This window comes from Mytilus galloprovincialis, chromosome 5, assembly GCF_965363235.1.
Source record: "Mytilus galloprovincialis chromosome 5, xbMytGall1.hap1.1, whole genome shotgun sequence".
Lineage (NCBI taxonomy): Eukaryota > Metazoa > Mollusca > Bivalvia > Mytilida > Mytilidae > Mytilus > Mytilus galloprovincialis.
In genome coordinates, this window is record NC_134842.1 from 11,506,833 (window position 1) to 11,528,562 (window position 21,730).

The 21,730-nt window shown below is 31.5% G+C and overlaps 1 protein-coding gene across 2 annotated transcripts in view; it reads right to left on the bottom strand.

The window, feature by feature from the left end:
* LOC143075139 (uncharacterized) overlaps nt 1–21,730 on the bottom strand; it is a 44,961-nt gene that overhangs the window by 22,622 nt on the left and 609 nt on the right. The window contains exons 2-9 of one of the 2 annotated variants that reach the window (XM_076250456.1): nt 21,223–21,264; nt 20,085–20,251; nt 18,336–18,420; nt 17,551–17,677; nt 17,046–17,096; nt 15,866–15,993; nt 14,306–14,356; nt 12,098–13,422 (exon numbers count right to left, since the gene is read on the bottom strand). In XM_076250456.1, coding sequence (XP_076106571.1) covers nt 13,273–13,422; nt 14,306–14,356; nt 15,866–15,993; nt 17,046–17,096; nt 17,551–17,677; nt 18,336–18,420; nt 20,085–20,251; nt 21,223–21,264 — 801 coding nt within the window. In that variant the 3' untranslated portion in view covers nt 12,098–13,272. Of the gene's footprint in view, nt 1–12,097; nt 13,423–14,305; nt 14,357–15,865; nt 15,994–17,045; nt 17,097–17,550; nt 17,678–18,335; nt 18,421–20,084; nt 20,252–21,222; nt 21,265–21,730 lie in introns of those variants that run through there. The other variant, XM_076250457.1, reaches the window with a different exon arrangement.

A 21,730-nucleotide genomic window follows, 5' to 3' on the forward strand; every position in this document is an offset into this window, starting at 1 on the left:
AAGTAACAGGGTATCAGTCCAGCTCTTAAATGGGTACATACGCACTAATAGGATTATTGCACATCTAAGAACCCGAAATTACCACCAGAGACAAGAAAAAATTGGCAAGATTTTATTTTTCAAAGGTGCAACGTATAACAAACGTGTTATAAGAGAATTAGTAACAGGGTATCAGTCGAGCGTTGAAACGGGTACATACGCGGAAATAGTTATTCCATCTCTAACAAATATTTACCACCAGATTCTTTTTAAGGTGCAACGTATAATACACGTATTATAAGCGAGTAAGGAACGAATTAAAAACAAGATATTAGTCTAGCTCCGTCACGGTGTACATCCCGCTAACATGTTTAACCTCGCAACATTATGTAAGTTTGTGCCTGTCCCAAGTCAGGAGCCTGGAATTCAGTGGTTGACGTTTGTTTTTGTGTTACATATTTGTTTTTCGTTTATTTTTTGTATTTCAATAAGGCCGTTAGTTTTCTTGTTTGAATTGTTTTACATTGTCATTTAGGGGGCTTTTATAGCTGACTATGTGGTATGGGCTTTGCTCATCGTTGAAGGCCGTACGGTGACATATAGTTGTTAATTTCTGTGTCATTTTGGTCTCTTGTAGAGAGTTGTCTCATTTGCAATCATACCACATCTTCTTTTTTATACAAGCGCTAAAAGGGTGATTTCACCTCTTCGAACCAAGAACCATCTTCAAACATACGAATATAAAGCAGTTAAAAGGTAGAACGTATAAAAATCAAATAAGGAACAAATTAGTATCGAACATAAAGTAACAGGATCGGTTGAGCACAAACACGTATAAATAGGTGATAAAAGGGTCATTTTACCTAAACAAATTTAGAACTATTACCAGAGATAAGAATATAAAGAATAAAAAAGGAGGAAGGATATTAAAAATCGAATAAGTAACGAATAAGGAATAAGGAATAGGTAACGAATAAGAAATAAGTAACGAATAGGTAACGAATAAGGAATAAGGAATAGGTAACGAATAGGTAACGAATAAGGAATAAGTAACGAATAGGTAACGAATAAGGAATAAGGAATAAGTAACGAATAAGGAATAAGTAACCAACTTGACGTCCATAAAATTTAGTATATGATTTAGGTGGTGTTATCATAAAAAAGTTGAAAAGTTAATGTGTAATAAGATATAAGGACAAAGTTTAAATTTCTTGCGACTTATTTAGTTTGAATGGCTAGTGTGGCTTTTTGATAACAGATTCTACCGAGAAACACAACATTTTGTCGAAAAAATGCTATTAGATATGATAGTTACTATTATCTGCTTTGAAATTAATCCAAAACAAAATATATCTTTTAATAAAAAATTATGAGCAATCAGAAAAAAGAAAAATCGTATAGGAGTCCACGGAATATTGTGGATCGCCTGGTATTGCTACTGTCAATGTAAAAGTGTAATGATCACTGCAAAAAAAAAATCAAAGCGCGGAAGCGCTGTAAAGGCAGTTAATTACAGGTTGTGTGTATTTCTAGTCCAGTTATATCATTATCTTCCATAGTACAGAGGTGGTTTATAGTATTTAAGATTAAGAGTTCTCTTGTACCTAGTTCACGTATATTCATAGTCTACTGTTTCAGTATATTTTCTGTACCTCGCCATGAAATGCATTTTAAGACATAAAAGAACTTTTCCTTATTAACATAAATAGACTATTTTTAATTATTGATTATATACGCTTATTCAATCCTCCCATCCTATTAAAAGTCGTTCACAAAGATTGACAAGTCCCGTACTGTGTGTATTGCAAGAACATCAAGTAACATAATGGTAAATGTACATAGCAACATGTCAACTCTTTTGATGACCATATTTTTTCTAACTCCAAGCAAAATTATTTTTCAGTATAAACATGATAAAGTAATTTACCGGTATGAATGAAAAAGGAGTTTTTAATTAAGAAAACAATGACATCTGGTGGTCATTTTTAATAGCTGTCTCATTAGCATTTCAACCACTTCCCATATTTGCAATCAAGACAATCATGACAATAGAAGAAAATGATGCAACGCAAAAACAAAACTTACTTGTAAATCTATGAAATTCTCTTTACGGTATGAGTTTTTCTTTTCGTTGGAGATTATACAGTAGTAGCTGTAACTGCTTATACCCATTTCTTATGCACTTTAGTTTGATAAACTCACTAAATATCATGTATAATATACCACATCTCCTTATTTTTATATGCATTACAATAACATTTACAATTGTAATTCAAATCTATATATCAAAGCAAAATGAATTGCACCACTTTCATTTATGCATCCTTTGACAAAAAACAAGTTCTTAAATTACACAATATAAATTTATTTATATAAAAATAAAATTTAGTATTCGACTCTTAACAGGTACAAATGAAAGAGCTGATAGCTCTGAGGTGGAAGAAGGTGAATAAAAGGTAACTTGAATTACCATAAAAGCAGCCCCACTAACACAGGCTGCTTTTTTCCATTATCGTTATGATGTTTTTTTTTTTTCTTCAAACAAGAATGTGTCATAAGTACATGAATTTCCTATCCGTACAATCATTTTCTATGTTCAGTGGACTGTAAAAATTAGGTAAAATCTTTAATTTGGCAGTAAAATTAAAAAGATCATATCATAAGGAACACATGTGTACTAAGTTTCAAGTTGATTGGATTTCAACTTCATAAAAAACTACCTCGACCATAAACTTTAACCAGAAGCAGGACGGACGGACAGACCAGAAAACATAATGCCCATAAATGGGACATAAAGATAGTAAGACTTATTGCATAGATACCCGCCAACTTTTGAAAGTTCCCATGTTTTTTTTTTTTAGTGCGCAACAACAATTTTAAACATTACAATTTTTAGCGAAGTATTTTGCACGATCTGGATTGTCTAGAAAAAGTGTCATATTTGTATAATGAACTTACATGCCTTTTTCTTAAGTCTGTTTGCATGATTCTAGTTATTAAATCGGTAGAAAAGATGAACATGTAGCTAGCAGACCAGGGTTCATTTATTTGTGTAAGAATATTAGATGCTTTTTGAAATTTCCAATTTTAAATTATGCACAAAGATGGACCTTTAACAGGTTGGGAACAACACTCCAAATGAGGGGTAGCCCTCATTCAGTGGAAGAACTTTTACAACCCACTGTAAAAAATTAGCACCTTTATATTCATATTATTTGATGAAACTTTTCCCCAAGAACTATGGCTCTATTAAGTATATAATCAAATGGTCAAAAATTTAAACATGTCAAAAGAATTTTGTGATGTTTCTAAACTTATATATATCTTCTTTATTAATGTAACCCCTCATTTAGAAAAGTTGTTCCAAATATATAATGAACTTTCCCACTTTTGAGTTAAAAATCTTAAAAAAAATCTTTCTTTTTTTTTAACAGTAAAATGACCCCTTGTTTTAGGCACAGTCCCTCATTTCAGGGACACCACTCATAATGGCGGGGGGCACAACCTGTTTGTTGGTCTTTGTGAAAAAAGAATAGTACATTGTCCTTTAAATGATTTAATTGCATACAAAAATTATATAATATGTTACAACAAGTATTATGTCAATAAATTAGTGAAAAAAAAATACTATTTATTATCTTTATGGTAGTTCAGTCGACTCCGGCCAATCGGATACCCAAAATGTCAGCTAAAAATATCCGATTATCTGATATATTTAATTAGACAATTAGACGATGAATGTATATTCATTGAATATTCTACAATAATAAGTAGATCTATTGCTTAATATGTGAAAGGGCTGGAGGATTGATGGAGTGATTTTTACCAGTTACATCACCACGAAGGCCTCAGGGTAGATTAGCGAAAGCTAATTGAGTCACCCTCTTTAAATAAAATCATTACTTACTTACTTACTTACGATGTTTGCGTAAAAAATTATCAGCTGATTATGATTGTAATGATTAAATTTGTTTGCACTTGCAGTTTTTAAATCCTATATTTATTAAAATAAATCAAATGTCCTGAAATATTTATGTAAATTATTATGATCTTCCATCCATAGTTTTTCTTTACTTGTCTAGTAAACAAATTAATATCCATTATTTACATTTTCACACAGGTAAACTAATTTGGCTATAAATAAATCAAAGCATGTCTGTGTAGAATCTCTAATCTAAAATCGTAATTGTTATAATTTTATTTCTTTACATAATCAAATTTAAATTTATGAAAATAATCATGATTGATAAAATAGTATTGCATAAAGTTCACGTTTTCGGAAGACTATTTATGTTTAGGTCATAGTTCTAGAGGCTTCTTCACAAATTTGTAAACAAACCAATATGGCCGCCACACGTGATTACCTTTGCACATGTGAAAAAAATATTTCTGACAAAAGTCAGATTTCTCTTGTCAAAAGGGATTTATATTAATATTGCAATAAATTATTCAGAAGGAGGTACATTCAGTTTAGATTATGTTTCTTATTCTATGAGCATTTAGAGTTTAATCAAAATTCTCCCAACAGTACTGCTCTTGTCAACTGAGTCATAACAGAGACATATATTTGTTACAGTGAATTTATATAATCAGTGATTATGTAGAATCCCTGAACATTTCAGGGATTATGTAGAATCACTGGCCAGTTTAGGGATTATATATAATCACTAAAATTTTCAGGGATTATGTATAATCACTAGAAAAAACGTACGTCAGGGAATATACATAATAACTGAAATGAAGAAATAGTTTTATTTATAAAGAAAATGAATAAAAGTCAAATAATGTATGCTATAAAATCATATTAAAACAGCATTACACTGTATAAACATAAATTGTAAAATGTTAAGCACAAAATATCAAAATTATAACTTTATTGATTGTTTAAATGTTAGGCACAATATATATATCAAAATGTTAAACACAATATATTAAAATAATATGCTTTACATCTGTATTTACCACAATATCCATATTTTAGAAAACATTTACCTTCACATATCGAATCAGATTTTATGACCCGCCTAAGAGAAATAAAGTGTTCAGTAAAAACATCTGTAGATACCCCAAAATAAGAGAATAAGCAACCTCGAACTGGTTCTTGCAAGACCCCATGTTTTTTTGGCCAGGCAATGTCCTTTTTCCGACTTTTGGTGAACAATTACAATTATGTTTTTTTGGGATTTCGTTTCCTTTTTTACCGTGTGGAATTGCTTTGAGAATATTACATCAAATTCCAGCTTCCTCTACAATTTTGTTCTAATTGTCAATCCTTAGTTTTTCTATACATTTAGATGCGTAAGTTCTCTCTGTTTGAATTTCTTGTTCATTTGAGGAGAAAAAAACAAAAAACACCGAAATACAGATGTTCCATGATCTTCTTCACCATTTGTTTTACATGTACCACAAAAAACATGCTCTGTAGATTTACAAATAGAACATGAATATCCATTTGACGCTGGCTTTTAAAAACAAACAATATATGTTAAGTTATTGCTATAAAGGGAATCTTGATATTATTAATTTTGAAGTCTTCAACTTTATCTCGAAACCCTGTATGGTTATATCTTTAAGACCATCCTCTGTGTTTAAAAGCAAAATTATTTCATCTGGCAAGGAATATGAAAGTAAAAAAAATGATAATTTGATAGATATAGGAAGATGTGGTATTAGTGCCAATGAGACAACTCTAAATCCAAATAACAATTTATAAAAGTAAACCATTATAGGTCAATGTACGGCCTTCAAAACGGAGCCTTGGCTCACACCGAACAACAAGCTATAAAGGGCTCCAAAATTACTAGACGTGTAACTTGAACCATTCAAACGAGAAAACCAACGGTCTAATCTACATTTTATATAAAAAAAAACGAGAAACATGTATACTGTATATATAATAAATATAAACAAATGACAACTACTGTACATCAGATTCCTGACTTAGGACAGGTGCAAACATTTGCAGCGGATTAAACGTTTTAATGGTACCAAACCTTCTCCCTTTTTCTGAAACAATAGTATAACATCACAACATAGAAAAACACACGATTAAATATCAATTGGAAGGCTTAACTCAATAAAATAAATGGTAAATTAACACACTATGAACGAATAAATTTGTTCTGTATATATATATTTTTTTATCAAACAAAGAATCCTTAAATTATTCATAATCCCTGAAATTATATTTTGGAATTTGTAGAATAATTATTCAAATGTTCAGTGATTATGTAAAATCACTGGTCATTTTCAGGGATTATATATAATTACTAATGATTTTAGTGATTCTATTCCCTGAAAAATCAGGGATTCTACATAATCCCTGATTATACAAATTCACTGTAACATATACAGAGATTGACAACTGTAACAGTGGTCAGCAGAATCTGATCCAAATCGCGCATCTCACGAGAATTTAACGAGATAGCCATTTTGATTATATCACGACAAGTACACCACCCCGCTTCGATTTTTATTTTACATCAAGCTTTTCAATATGTCTCTGGTCATATACACATACTGGCGTAGATTGACTGGTACCCAACCGTAATGTTACACATACATCAAATAGCTAATGGCCGGAACGTAGTAGCGGGAACCAGGATAATACGTAGACAACATACACAACTAACAAAATTGAAAACGCTTACGGTTTCTCGTTCATAAACCGAATTCCGATTTGAATTATAGAAAATGCAATATTAATCATGTTCAGTCGACCTTTCATTGTTATATCAACGTCTGAACTGATTAAAAAATCAATCTTTAGATGTCAGATAACACTCGAAATTGACCCGACCTCTTTCCACACGGAATACAAATAATGATAGTTTGTAATCAGGTTGACTGCTTATAATGAAAAATACACATTAATAACAAGTTTTTTAAAACGAACAATACACACTGATCGTTTCTTTATTTCCCAACGTAAATGAAAGAAACAAAAACCATATCATACCATAAAAAGGAGAGGAGAAAATTGAACATTTCCGGATCTATTTCTGGCCAAATGACCCCCTACATAGATTTGTTGGACGTTGCATATGAAAAGATGTACCTCATGACTTGAAAGTCAGGCATTTAAAAACGATGTCTTTTTATCAGTAAAATACGAAAAATATCTTTAAATCGAACCATATACTTTATTTCTATGTAAAATGACAAATATTCGCAAAATGTAGAAAAATGAGAAGAAAAATATTCTCATAAAATGGAAATAGGGAATATGTCAAAGAGACAACAACCCGACCAAAGAGCAGACAACAGCCGAAGGCCACTAATGGGTCTTTAACGCAGCGAGAAAATCCCGCACCGGAGGTGGGGGTCGCTGGCCCGCTAAATAAAAATGTGTACTAGTTCCGTGAAAATGGACGTCATACTAAACTCCAAAACATATAAATGAACTAAAATTAAAAAAACATACAAGACTAACATAGACCAGAAGCTCCTGATTTGGGACAGGCGCAAAAAACGCGGCGGGGTTAAAAATGTTTTGTGAGATCTCAACCCTCCCCCTATACCTCTAGCCAATGTAGAATAGAGAAACACACAGCAATACGCACAGTAAAACTCAGTTTAAAAGAAGTCCGAGTCCGATGTCCGAATAGGTAACAAAAGAAACTAAGCAAAATGACAGTGATACATAAATTAACAAAGGACTACTCAGTAGCAGTTACTGATATGCCAGCTCCAGACCTCAATTAAACTGATTGAAAGATTATGTCTTCATCATATGAAAATCAAGCACAATCCCTCCCGTTAGGGGTTTAGTATCATACCATCATAAAATATCTGAGAACATAACCCGTATCATGCCAACAACTGGTTTTAGAATGTGTTTATTTCCGATGCAAAGACCATATGAGTGAATCAATATTAATACCAAAATATGCAATCCTTAATGACCTGACAACAGTATCGTAACTATATCCCTTCTGAATAAGTCTGTTTAAAGGTTTGGTTAGCTTTTGAGGTGAATGCCGACATTTCTGTGCTTTGTAAAGAATATTACCATAAAAGATTGGATGTGAAATACCTGAACGTATAAGATGTCTGCATGTTGATTTATATTTACGAATGATGTCCTTGTACCTATGATAAAATTGAGTAAATGTTTTGACTAGTTTTGCTTTAGATAGCTGTCGTTTGATCATAAAAAAACGTCTCTCCAATTCAAGTTTCGTAACACTATGATTGTTTGACAAAGTCACAGGTGTCTGAAAAAACAATGCAATTATTTTTAAAAAAATCCATACAAATACACAAAAAATTGTAGCTTCTTTAAATCTTGAACATTATAAACAATATTGAACAAATGACATTAACGTGGTTAGCCTTTAACAGCTGCTCGAATTACCCTGGACAAGTAAAAACTTCAAGTTGAAAAATACAGAATTTATTCTTCATTAAATTTTTTTTTAACAGATAAATCATTGTATTAATAATCCCTGACAATATCAACAAACTAGCATACTTTTAATATTTTCTTTTCTAAATATAGACATTGAAAAAACCATGGTTCATTAGAGTAAGAATCAGTTAATGAACCTTTCAGATTTGGCCTGATTATTTAAAGAAACCATCCCGATACACAATATAAATTGGAGATAACCTTATTATTGTTGTTTTTCATAAACCTTGAACAAAAGTGAAATAAATGAAAATGATACGAAAACATATTTTTTTACCTGATGATTATTTATATGCTTTCTTAAAGTCCGTATTCAAGAAACGGGTTTCTGTGGGTGAAAATATACAAAAGCCGCATCAGTATCTATCCCTTGTTTTATTCCCAGTGTTTGCATTGGATAGAGAGCATTTAAAGTTCCTAAAGGACATTCCGGATCCACTCTGTTTTAAGATGGCATGGGAGATGAATCTAAGGAAGGGTTTGGTAGAAAAAATGGAAAGCAAATTTTACATCATTTTATGTCCATAAATGGCAGTATAAAAATTTCTTAAGCAAGTACAAAATTTCGACAAGTTGTTGTCTCTTTCAGAAAAGTAATATAATTTTGATGGTCACTTGCCAAAATGCAAGTTGTTTAAAAAAAACTACGGTCGAACCCTGCACAATGCAAATTTTGAGCTTTTGCATCTTATCTGAAAATGCAAGATGACTGTCACCCTGGACATAGTTATGAGTATGACATAGAAATATCTCAGAATACATCTGCTAGGGGCACATCAAATACAGAACTCAGAGGAGAATACACTGTCAAACATACTGACACAAAATAAACATTTACTATCCACACTGATCTGGGTCAACACTTGTTAAGTTAAAATAAAATAAGTTCATTTCTCCACAAAGAGTCTAATTTTCATAATATACCCCGAAAGTCCTAAAAAGTTAATGTTGCAGGCTTGACCCTCCCCTCCCCCCCAAAAAAAAAACACAAAACAAAAAAAAAAAAAAAAAAACACAAAACCGACCAAAAAAAAAAGAAAACAAAGCAAAACAAACAAACAAAAAAGGTCAATATGCATAGATGTGAAATAAATAAAACTCGTTGATACAAAGATAATAGAAGTTGGAGGAGTAAATTATTAATGGTAGTGTTTTTAAATTCGCGGAGTACAAATTATATAAAGTATTCAAAGTTTGTAATTTTCTGTCAATATAACATTACCGTACATGTACATGTATGACATCCCAATTATATTTGAAGATGGGGCGAGAGGTAAACGTCAGTGAGACAGCAATTAACCCAACGACAATAAAGGGCTGCGCTTTAGCGCATGATACGCCCGTTGCTCTTTTAACTTGTCTTTTATGCTTTAAATGAATTTATATGATCAACTAGAAGTATATATACAAATCAAAAGGGATGTTACATTAATATATTCACCAAAGTTTCATAAAATCCCCCTTTTTTAAGTATAAAAATTCATTACTTAAGAAAACGTAAAATCTAAAATTTATAAAAATGGAAAGGAAGCTTATGTCAATAGATATAAACAATTTATCAAAGTTGCATAAAATTTTGTGAAAGTTAGTTATTGTCCCAAAATTGGAAAATCCCCCGTTTTTTAAGCATAAAAATTCATAACACGGAAATGTAAAATCTGAAATTTATAAAAATTGAATGGGAGCTTACATCAATAAATATAAACAATTCACCAAAGTTTCATGGACATTGGCGAAAGCCTTTTTGAGTTATTGTCCGAAGTGTTGAAAATCCCCCCTTTTTTTATGAATAAAGCCCCATAAATCCAAAACTTAAAATCTGAAATTTATAAAAATTGAAAGGGAGCTTACATCAATAGATATAAACAATTCACCAAAGTTTCATGGACATTGGTGAAAGCCTTTTTGAGTTATTGTTACTGAAAGATTAACAAAAAATCGGGTGTGTCCGGATAAGGGAAACTGTATACTGAAAGATTAACTACAGAAGTCAGATGTGTCTGGAGAAGGGAAACTGTATACTGAAAAATTAACTAGAAGTCAGATGTGTCTAGAGAAGGGAATCTGTAAACTGAAAGGTTAACTAGAAGTCAGATGTGTCTGGAGAAGGGAAACTGTTAACTGAAAGGTTAACAAGAAGTCAAATGTGTCTTAAGATGGGAAACTGTATACTGAAAGGTTAACAAGAAGTCAGATGTGTCTTGGAAGGGAAACTGTATACTATATACTGAAAGGTTAAGAAGAAGTCATGTATGTCTTAAGAAGGGAAACTGTATACTGAATGGTTAACAAGAAGTCAGATGTGTCTTAAGAAGGGCAACTGTTAACTGAAAGGTTAACAAGAAGTCAAATGTGTCTTAAGATGGGAAACTGTATACTGAAAGGTTAACAAGAAGTCAGATGTGTCTTAAGAAGGGAAACTGTAACTGAATGGTTAACAAGAAGTCAGATGTGTCTTAAGAAGGGCAACTTTTAACTGAAAGGTTAACAAGAAGTCAGATGTGTCTTAAGAAGGGCAACTTTTAACTGAAAGGTTAACAAGAAGTTAGATCATGTGTCTTAAGAAGGGCAACTTTTAACTGAAAGGTTAACAAGAAGTCAGATGTGTCTTAAGAAGGGCAACTTTTAACTGAATGGTTAACAAGAAGTCAGATGTGTCTTAAGAAGGGCAACTTTTAACTGAAAGGTTAACAAGAAGTCAGATAAGTCTCAAGAAGGGCAACTTTTAACTGAAAGGTTAACTAGAAGTCAGATGTGTCTTGAGAAGGGCAACTTTTAACTGAATGGTTAACAAGAAGTCAGATGTGTCTTAAGAAGGGCAACTTTTAACTGAAAGGTTAACAAAATTTCAGATCTGTCTTGAGAAGGGAAACTGTGTACTGAAACTGAAAGGTTAACAAGAAGTCAGATGTGTCTTGAGAAGGGCAAATGTTTACTGAAAGGTAGGTTAACAAGAAGTCAGATGTGTCTTGAGAAGGGCAAATGTTTACTGAAAGGTTAACAAGATGTCAGATGTGTCTTGAGAAGGGCAAATGTTTACTGAAAGGTTAACAAGAAGTCAGATGTGTCTTGAGAAGAGATTCTGTATACTGAAAGGTTAACAAGATGTCAGATCTGTCTTGAGAAGGGAAACTGTTTACTGAAAGGTTAACAAGGAGTCTGTGTCTGAAGAATGGAAATTGCAGACTTAGAAGATAACTAAAAGTTGAGTGTGTTTTGAGAAGGCAAACTGTATACTGAAAGTTAAGTAGGGTGTGTCTTGATCATATATCTATAATTATTGTATTGCTTATTTTAGTACCACTGAACATGATCTTGGTTCTTTAACTTTGACTTCCAGGTCAACTTCTTGATGCTTTTATAACATTATTGTATTCTTTATGTGATTAACATTTGAAATCCTATATGTCCAACTGGTTTAATCAGGGCCATAGCTTTGATGTAGAGACATGCATTTTTCTTATTACCTAAAACAGTTCTGGTTGACCATATTTATTTTACTGGTCAAAGAATAAATTAATGATGAGAAAAAAAGTGCCAACTGAAAATTCCTTTTTCACATTAAATTGACTGAGATTTGGATATGGTTCATATCTCTCAAACTTTCTTCAAAGCCCCCTTTAAAACAATGTATGCTTACAAAATGATTCATGCTGACTTCATAATTACAGAACTCAGTCAACTGACATTTTAATAAATCAACATATATCTATCTATTGTATTATTTATTATTAAAATGTTATTCTCAAATATAAAATTATATAAATAATTAACAATGTTAAATTTTAACAATTAAAGCACCATAACAATATAATATTCTTTAATATCATGATATCTTACATGAACACACAATACTGACCATGTATAATAAAATAAATCTGAATGAACACAACCTCAAATTATTTAATAATCAGCATTCAATGTATATGTTTGCCATACTGGAAAATGTGAAGTGTAAATCTCAGTTCGCATCAAAATATGAAATAAATGGGGTATGTGTCCATGGGACACAGTTGATGCCCCCGATTGCATATCATATAAAGTTATAAAGGGACAAAACTGAAGAACATTAATCAAAGTGCTTGTAAGCACCGAAGGGTAAAGATTGTTTTAATTTTTTCAGTTAACATTGCATTGTATAAAGCATTGGTTGTAGTTGATTCAACTACAATCATAGACAAAGGAAGATAACTCCAATTTAAAACAATTACTTTTAACAATATTACATCAAAACTAAAACTTAATGGCCCCTCCACTACGGCACGGGCATAACAAAGATGTGGTATGATTGCCAATGTAACAACTCTCCACAAAAGAGCCTGCTGTCATTTGCATAATGCTGTCAAATGCTGGTCATGTAAATCTCAAGGTTGAATCATCCACCACCAACCCCTCTAAACCCAAAACCCAACCCAAACCCACCACAAACACCCAATATTTCAAAAGGATCATTCTGTTTTTCAATTCCTTCTGATACAAATTTATTTTTTTTGTCAAGAATTTAACATGCTATTGATCAAATCAAGCTCCCTAAAAAGGATGAATGATAGCTGTCTTTATATTTGTGACAAAATATTTAAGAAAACATTATTCTTCAAAAATAAAATATGTAAATTTTTATAAAATAAATGCTGAAATAATATATCTTGGCTAATAACAGTATATATAATCAATGTATAAGGTCTTCACATAGAACATTATTCTTTAACATAAAATATGTAAAATGGCATAAAATAAATGCTGTAATAGTATATCTTGGCTAATAACAGTATATTAGATGAAATGGATTTCAACATATGTGGTCTAATCAATAAACATCTTTATTCGACAGTCCATTGGTATCAAAGATTGATTATCTTTGACAGTACCTAGGTAACACATCTCTAACTTTTACCATACCATGGTAGTTGGTTGATGTCTACATTACCACCACATAATATAACACCAATATTCTTTATACTAGGGTCCATGTTCCGTAGTTTATCTGACATTGCTGCCGCTACTGCAGCCCCAGAAGCTGCTTCTATAACCAACTGTAATAGAGATTAATGATGAATCAATTGAAGTACTGTGGATTCTTTTATTTTATGGGTACAAATGTGCCATTTTTTGTGAATTGAGATGAAAGTTGTAATTTTGTGGCTATTTTTAAAATGTTTAACCAAAGTCTGCATAAAGGTAATAGAAAATTGATACTTTGTGAACATCAATTGTGTCATTGGCTCATGTCTGTCATATTTGTATTTCATAAATTGTTTTGTTATGATTTAGGTTGTTAGTTTTCTCAAATGAATTATTTCCTATTTTTCCTGTCAAGCAGTCCATACAGTATAGATCTGTCAGGGTCTGTATAAGCAGTCCATACAGTATAGATTTGTCAGGGTCTGTATAAGCAGTCCATACAGTATAGATCTGTCAGGGTCTGTATAAGCAGTCCATACAGTATAGATTTGTCAGGGTCTGTATAAGCAGTCCATACAGTATAGGGGTCTGTATAAGCAGTCCATACAGTATAGATCTGTCAGGGTCTGTATAAGCAGTCCATACAGTATAGATTTGTCAGGGTCTGTATAAGCAGTCCATACAGTATAGATCTGTCAGGGTCTGTATAAGCAGTCCATACAGTATAGATTTGTCAGGGTCTGTATAAGCAGTCCATACAGTATAGATTTGTCAGGGTCTGTATAAGCAGTCCATACAGTATAGATTTGTCAGGGTCTGTATAAGCAGTTCATACAGTATAGATTTGTCAGGGTCTGTATAAGCAGTCCATACAGTATAGATAGTATAGGTCCACTTGGTTGAAATGTTGCACTAATGTTAAAGCAATAAGACCTGTAATTGAACATTGAAGTATATAAATTGTATCACTATAAATGCAGATAACTAAAGTGTGGATGAAGATTATCTTCTTACCTTCATATGCTGGAAAGAGAACTTCATTCCTTCTATCATGTCTTCATCTTTCTGTAAAAAAACAATTAGTAGATATAAATGTATTAATGTAGAAAAAAATGATTACTTAATAGGTATAATTTCAGACCAGAGTTGTAACAATTTCATCATAAATCTCAGTATTTCACTTAGAGGCTAGTACAGACCAATTAACAATTGGTTTGTTTTAATAACTGAGTTACACCAGTTGACCCTTAGTCAATTGGTATAAATGACGCCATTCGATAATCTTTAAATTCATTCATTTTAATTTTTTTACAGTTTTTACTGTGACATAATGACATACGCATTGTGACATAAGAAATGTACAGGAAAATACCTGAATTTTAAAATGGTCTATTATTCAAAAAATAATACTTTCAAAATGATGGACTTGTATCATTTTCTTACCGTTTCTAAATGTTCCAATACATTTTAAGTGAATCTATTATTCTTTTTCATGTTTTTGTCATTAACCTAAACAAAGTCAAAGTGTTACTGAATAGATAACTAACGTAAGGGTACCCAAATTGCACCGAGTACCCAAATTGCACCTATTTAGAAAAAATAGCAACGGAAATCTTACAACATTTCCTAGAGACTAAACAATTTGTATTTTTTTTATTTGATACTATGCACGTCTTTCAACATAGGTAAACATATTTAGATATACACAAAACATTCACAGTATTTATCAACAGATGCACTGTTTACTGAAAAAGCAAAATGTTCAAAAACGTCACCGTACGACGTCATCAAAACGTCATCTTTTTAAAATTAGCAAAAACAATATATTATAAGCATCCATTTTGTAAAATATGAAGAGTAAGCATGGACTAATATCCAATTGTTCAAAATATTTGAAGAAATTAAACAAAAGCTCGGTTATTAGACTTTTGACGATGTGAATTTAAGCATGGATGCAATTTGGGTACTCCTCATTACAGAATCCTGGATAGTTTGGAGGTTGATTCAAACCCATTTTTTTATGGACTCAATATGGATTAAAAATCAAATTAGTGTACCTATACAATGAAGAAGGATAGGGCTACAAAATAAACACAGTATGGACATATTTTACTCGATCATAAAAAAACGAAGGTGAAAAAACTGTCAAAATAGGTGCAATTTGGGTACCGTCACATTAAGGATGGCAGCAATTCATATTTTAACTTTCCTTAAATTTTCAATCCCTCTAGGTTCCCCAAGACATATTTTAAACAATGCTTAATGTATTACCATACAGCGGGTTATTTTCGCGGGTGTAAAATTTTGTGATTTTCATTTAATAAGGTATATGAAATATTTCGGCGATATTATTTCGGCGAATTCAAAACTATTACCAGTACCATTGCATGGGCATTTTTAAATTGGTAGAATTTGTTTTGGCGATTTTGTTCTATTTGTGAAAATAAGCGAAAATTTACACCCCACAAAAATAACCCGCTATATGGTATGTGGAAATGACTTCATTGGATTTATGAGAGTGTTGTTATTTCAAATTTAGTAATTTCTCTCCAAAAACACCTTTACATGACTTACAATAGTGAACACTTCTTTCTCCACAAGATCTAACATTATAGGGAAGGTCAGGTGACCCAACTGTTGTAGTCTAATACCATCTGCTATTGTGCTTAAAAACCTAGGTGGATTAGGCCATAGTCTTTTACCTGAAATATGTACAAAACATCAGCAATACATTAAAGATTTAATTTTGTACACCTGGATTTTTCTGTTTATTACAATAATTTAGTATCATTCTTACATTATCCTTTTTTAGCATTCCAGAACATGTTATTATTGGAATGGTGATTTTTTAAACTGAAAGCTGCTCAAAACAATTTTAAAAGGGACACACAAATAAAACCAGAACAATTAACACAATTTGTGTTAGAATAATTGATTGTTAATATAAGGGACAACTTCTGGTCATCTAAACGTCAAATTTAAATTATAATAAACTGCTCACACAGAGATATGTCTCGCCTATCAGCATAATATTTCAAAAAAAGACAAGCTGATGAACAGCAACACTGCTTATTAATTCATTCAATGGACCATGATCCTATAATGGGTAGGGCCTCGAAATGGTTGACAAACTGCAATGTTCAGACAGCAATGTAACTTTATAGAAAATATCATTTTTTTATTGTATAAAAGTAGTTCCTATCACTATAACTTAAGCAGAATAGCTTAACATTGAAAATTACTAATCAATTCAAAGTCTCTGGAGTAGGTTTCAGAAAAATACAGTATACCTACAATCAATCTTAGTCGTAAGTTTTTTTGTGAAATCAACTCCTGGAAATTGACCTAGGGGGACCTCGAAAACATCATCAAAATGACATGAACTGATCACAGAAATGAACATTCATACAGAATGTCATTAATCTACCACAAGTTGTTCTTTTCAAACTGACTTATTCAGAAAGACTTAAAATTGAAAATTTTAAATTAATTCCAAGTCACTTGACCATGTCCTAAGGGGCAGAGTCTCAAAATAATTGTCAACCTGATATGTACTGATAGTAATACAACTTAACCTTAAATATAAATGATTTATCACAAGTAGTTCCTATCAACTTAACTTAAGCAGAAAACTTGACAATTGTTGACACGGTTGCAGTGCCTAGAAAAGCAATCCCTATGTCTCGCTTAAAAAAATGGATCTATAAACTGAACATGGCAAAACTCCATCTAAATTTATGTCACAATATCATACCCTCTTTTAGACAAGATTCAACCATCTTTCCTTCAGGCTCTATTGCAAACACTGAAAGAAAAAAAAAAGCACAGATACAAATTTATTCACAATTCATATTTATTTAAATTTATAATTACGGGAAACGAACAATTTTTTGGCATTAATAATATAGTATAATACCCTAAATGATAATATAATATAAAAACAATTTGGTGACCGTTATGCCTAAATACAAAGTTATATATATGAAGCTGTTTGCTGAAACTGATGTATGTTCAATCAATAATTATATAAGCATAGCCAAATCATAGGCATGTCACAATATTTTGACTGCATAAATGTAATAAATAATGAATTATGTTATGTATCTAATAATATATTATACTGATTCGTTTGTTTTCCATTCTTCAGTCTGTCTTATATGTTCTCTCTTAAAAATTCTTTATTGAGGTACTGGTTACATTCAAAAATGAACATGGTTTTACATAACTGAAACTACACAATGAAATATCATAGCTCATACCTTTAACATCATTTTTGACACTTTTAGCAGCAATAGCTATCCCAGAAATCATTCCACCACCACTTATAGGTACCAGTATAGCATCTAATTCTGGTACCTGCTCCATTAATTCTAAAGCCAGAGTGCCCTAAATATAAATAAGGAGTTACTTAATTTCTTTTAAAATTAGAGGCCTCCCAGACACACTTTAACACAACACTTGCTATTGAAGATATATTAGAGGCCATACAGTGACCTGCACAGTTGCTTAAGTCTACATTACTACATCATTTTTTAATTTCATTTCTTGTGAAGAGTTGTCTCATTGGCAATCATACCACATCTTCCTATTTTTTCTGTCACAAAATTAATCTCAATTGTTCTAGAAATAGATTCAAAAGTTTGATTGGTTTATAGTGTTTATGGTAAGGTTCATGTTGGTTTATAGTGTTTATGGTAAGGTTCGTGTTGGTTTATAGTGTTTATGGTAAGGTTCGTGTTGGTTTATAGTGTTTATGGTAAGGTTCGTGTTGTTCAGTCTTTAGTTTTATATGTTGGGTCTTGTGTAATATTGTAAAGTCTTTTGAATTTTTGATTTTTTTGCATAATGTTGTCAGTTTATTTTCTTCGAATTATGAGTTTGAATGTCTCTCTGGTATCTTGTCAAAAGTTAAGTAAATCTAATGGTAATCTACAAAAACTTGGTAAAACTTAACTCTACCTTGCCATCAAAAAAAATACAGAATTAGATTTATTCAATAATTTGTCTGAAATGATAGTGTTATATATATTGTAATGATCTATACCTGTCCTGCAATCACATTGTAATGGTCATAAGGTGGAACAATCTCTAATCCTTTTTCTTTTGACATTCTGGCACATGTTTCCTCCCTTGAAAGAAAATTTATATAGTGATTTTAACAACCGTTGTTAAATACACACTCCAAAACTAATATTCATATATATATGGGTTCGAATCCCGGCGAGGGAAGAACCAAAAATTTGCGAAAGCAAATTTACAGATCTAACATTGTTGGGTTGATGTTTAGACGAGTTGTATATACATTATGTACACAGCCATGTATCACCATCATTGATGGCGATCCGATGGATACATCTGTTGTAGAGTTGTCACTGACTCAGACGTACTTATATAATTTACAGATCTAACATTGTTGGGTTGATGTTTAGACGAGTTGTATATATATATATATATATATATATATACAACTCGTCTAAACATCAACCCAACGAGTTGTATATATATATATATACAACTCGTTGGGTTGATGTTTAGACGAGTTGTATATATATATATATATATATATATATACAACTCGTCTAAACAAGGGTTGATGTTTAGACGAGTTGTATATATATATATATATATATATACAACTCGTCTAAACATCAACCCAACAATGTTAGATCTGTAAATTTGCTTTCGCATTGATGGCGATCCGATGGATACATCTGTTGTAGAGTTGTCACTGACTCAGACGTACTTATATATATATATATAAGAAAATTATTAAAAGATAATAACGGTTTCAATGCGAAAGCAAATTTACAGATCTAACATTGTTGGGTTGATGTTTAGACGAGTTGTATATATATATATATATATATATAAGAAAATTATTAAAAGATAATAACGGTTTCAATGCATCACTTTTTTTACTATATATATATATATATATATATATATATATATCTTTATTTCCTCCAATAAGCAGTTCAATTCCTTTTTTTTGTTTGAAATTATATAAACATGGGAAAATATTTCATATGAGAAAAATAACATTCTGAGGAAAGTTAAACATTGATTTAAGAACCTCTCAACTTAATTCCAGTAAAAGTTTCCATCTGAAATAGAAATTCTCTAAATCTTAATGATCTAAGACCAATGCATGCTTTTCCCAAAATGGTTCAGTAATCAATTTGTGGTGCAGTTTTGCTCAGTTCTTATTGGTAAAAATACATTTATCAGTACAAGTATGATATAAAATGTGTATTCTTTCGCAAGCTCTGAATTTACCATGTGATGTCTCTCAGAAAGAACACAATATTTTTACCAGATAATAAAACCCAATAACATGAAAAAAGCACATCATCTGAAAATTATTAGAAAATTGTAATTCACACACATATCTTTTGGATATGATACTTGTACACTTTTTGACATTCAAATTTTAAATATATATGTTAAACAATCAACAAGCCTCAAATTTTAAATTTCAAATATAATTGTGTAGAGTGATTCGACACATTCTATGCAGTGGTAGAATCTATTAGTTACAGTGTGCAATTGTCCTGTATGAGAATTTATCGGGTCAATAAAATTCATATAGAGTGAGGCGAAAAAAAATAAAAAATTATTAGGTAAACTTTATAAGGGAGATAATTCCAATTGATGAAATAAAAAATCGTACTGAAATTTATTAGGACAATATCAGCCAATCAAATTGCGAGAAATTGTTGTAAATCAGGATAATATACTTTTTTAGCAGATTATTAGTATAATATCTGTTTCCTTAATGTTTACAATACAATACCTGTCCTTTGGAGTGGGTTCACACCATACCAGTTCAGCACCATAACCCTTTATTGCATCAGCTTTAGATTTAGGTGCATTGTTAGGAATGACAACACAACATTTAACCCCAGCTGTCTTAGCTGCCCAAGCCAAGCCTTGTCCATGATTGCCACTGCTATGGGTTACCTGTATAATAACATTCTGTGATTACCACTGCTGTGGGTTACCTGTATAACAAAATTATATGATAACCACTGCTGTAGGTTACCTGTATAATAAAATTCCATGATTACCACTGCTGTGAGTTACCTGTGAAATAAAATTCTGTGATTACCATTGCTGCAGGTTACCTGTATTATAAGATTCCACAATTGCCACTGCTGTGGGTTACCTGTATGATAAAATTCTGTGATAACCACTGCTGTTGGCTACCTGTATAATAAAATCCTGTGATTACCACTGCTGCAGGCTACCTGTATAATAAAGTTTTGTGATTATCACTGCTATGGGTTTACTGTTTAATAAAATTCTGTGAATATCATGATAACCACTGTTGTGGGTTTACCTCTATAATAAAACTCTGTGATTACCACTGCTGTAGGTTACCTGTATAATTAAATTGTAAGATTACCACTGCTGTGCGGCTACCTGTATAATAAAATTACTATTCAATACCTCAAGGTGTCTTTTTGTTATATTGTGTTGTTAGGTTGCTTGATGTATATCCATAATCTCCTTATATACAATTATAATTGATTTGTAACAAAGAAGAAATATTACCATAATAACATGCATTATTGCTTAAAAAGGACGAACCATTCAATGAAGGAAGTTATGAAAAAGTTAAACTAATGCAAAATTAGTCCGATCAGAAAATCATTTAGCTACCAATGAATCTTTACAAACATGTTTCAACTAATGCAAAGAAAGTTTCAATATTCCATAATGGTCATTAGATAAAACATGTCAAATTAAATCAATAGTGGTAAATTAGTATCATGAACAGCTAAGCTGACACAACAAACCAGTCATTTTTTTGTCCTATTGTAGATGTCCATGTATTACTATACCACTGTTATTGTGACATTGGATAATATATATATTTTTAAAAAAAATCTTAATTCTGACATTCTCAAATGAAGAAAAAAACAACTTACAACACCAGGTAATGCTGGATTCTTTTCTTTTAATAGTAACACCTGAAATGACAAGTTTACAAACTTATTTTATATTAAGTTTCTCCTAATATTACATTACAAGTCATATTTACAAATCTTTTTGTCTTGTCTCGACTAGACTATGAGATGGTTGTCACATGCAGGCAGGTTCTGTTTACCCTCCTGAACCATGTGAGGTCAAACTGGTCAGTGGAATTTGGTTGGGTTTGTGTTGCTCAGTTTTTGGTTTTCAATACAGCATTTTGAAGACTTGTTTAATTTGTCAGTTTCTCTTCATTGCTCTTTGACTTATGAGTTTTCCCTTGGTATCCTCTTCCTCTATAATTCTGCAGTCTGTTTTTCATTGCTTGCTGACTCAATAATTATGATCCCTTGAAAAGTGTTGCAGCAAATATTTAAAAAGCCTTTGAATCCATCTTAATTATTTAGACTATCCTGACACAGCTACTTGAGGGTTGTAATGGGGGTACTTTCATGAAGAATAACG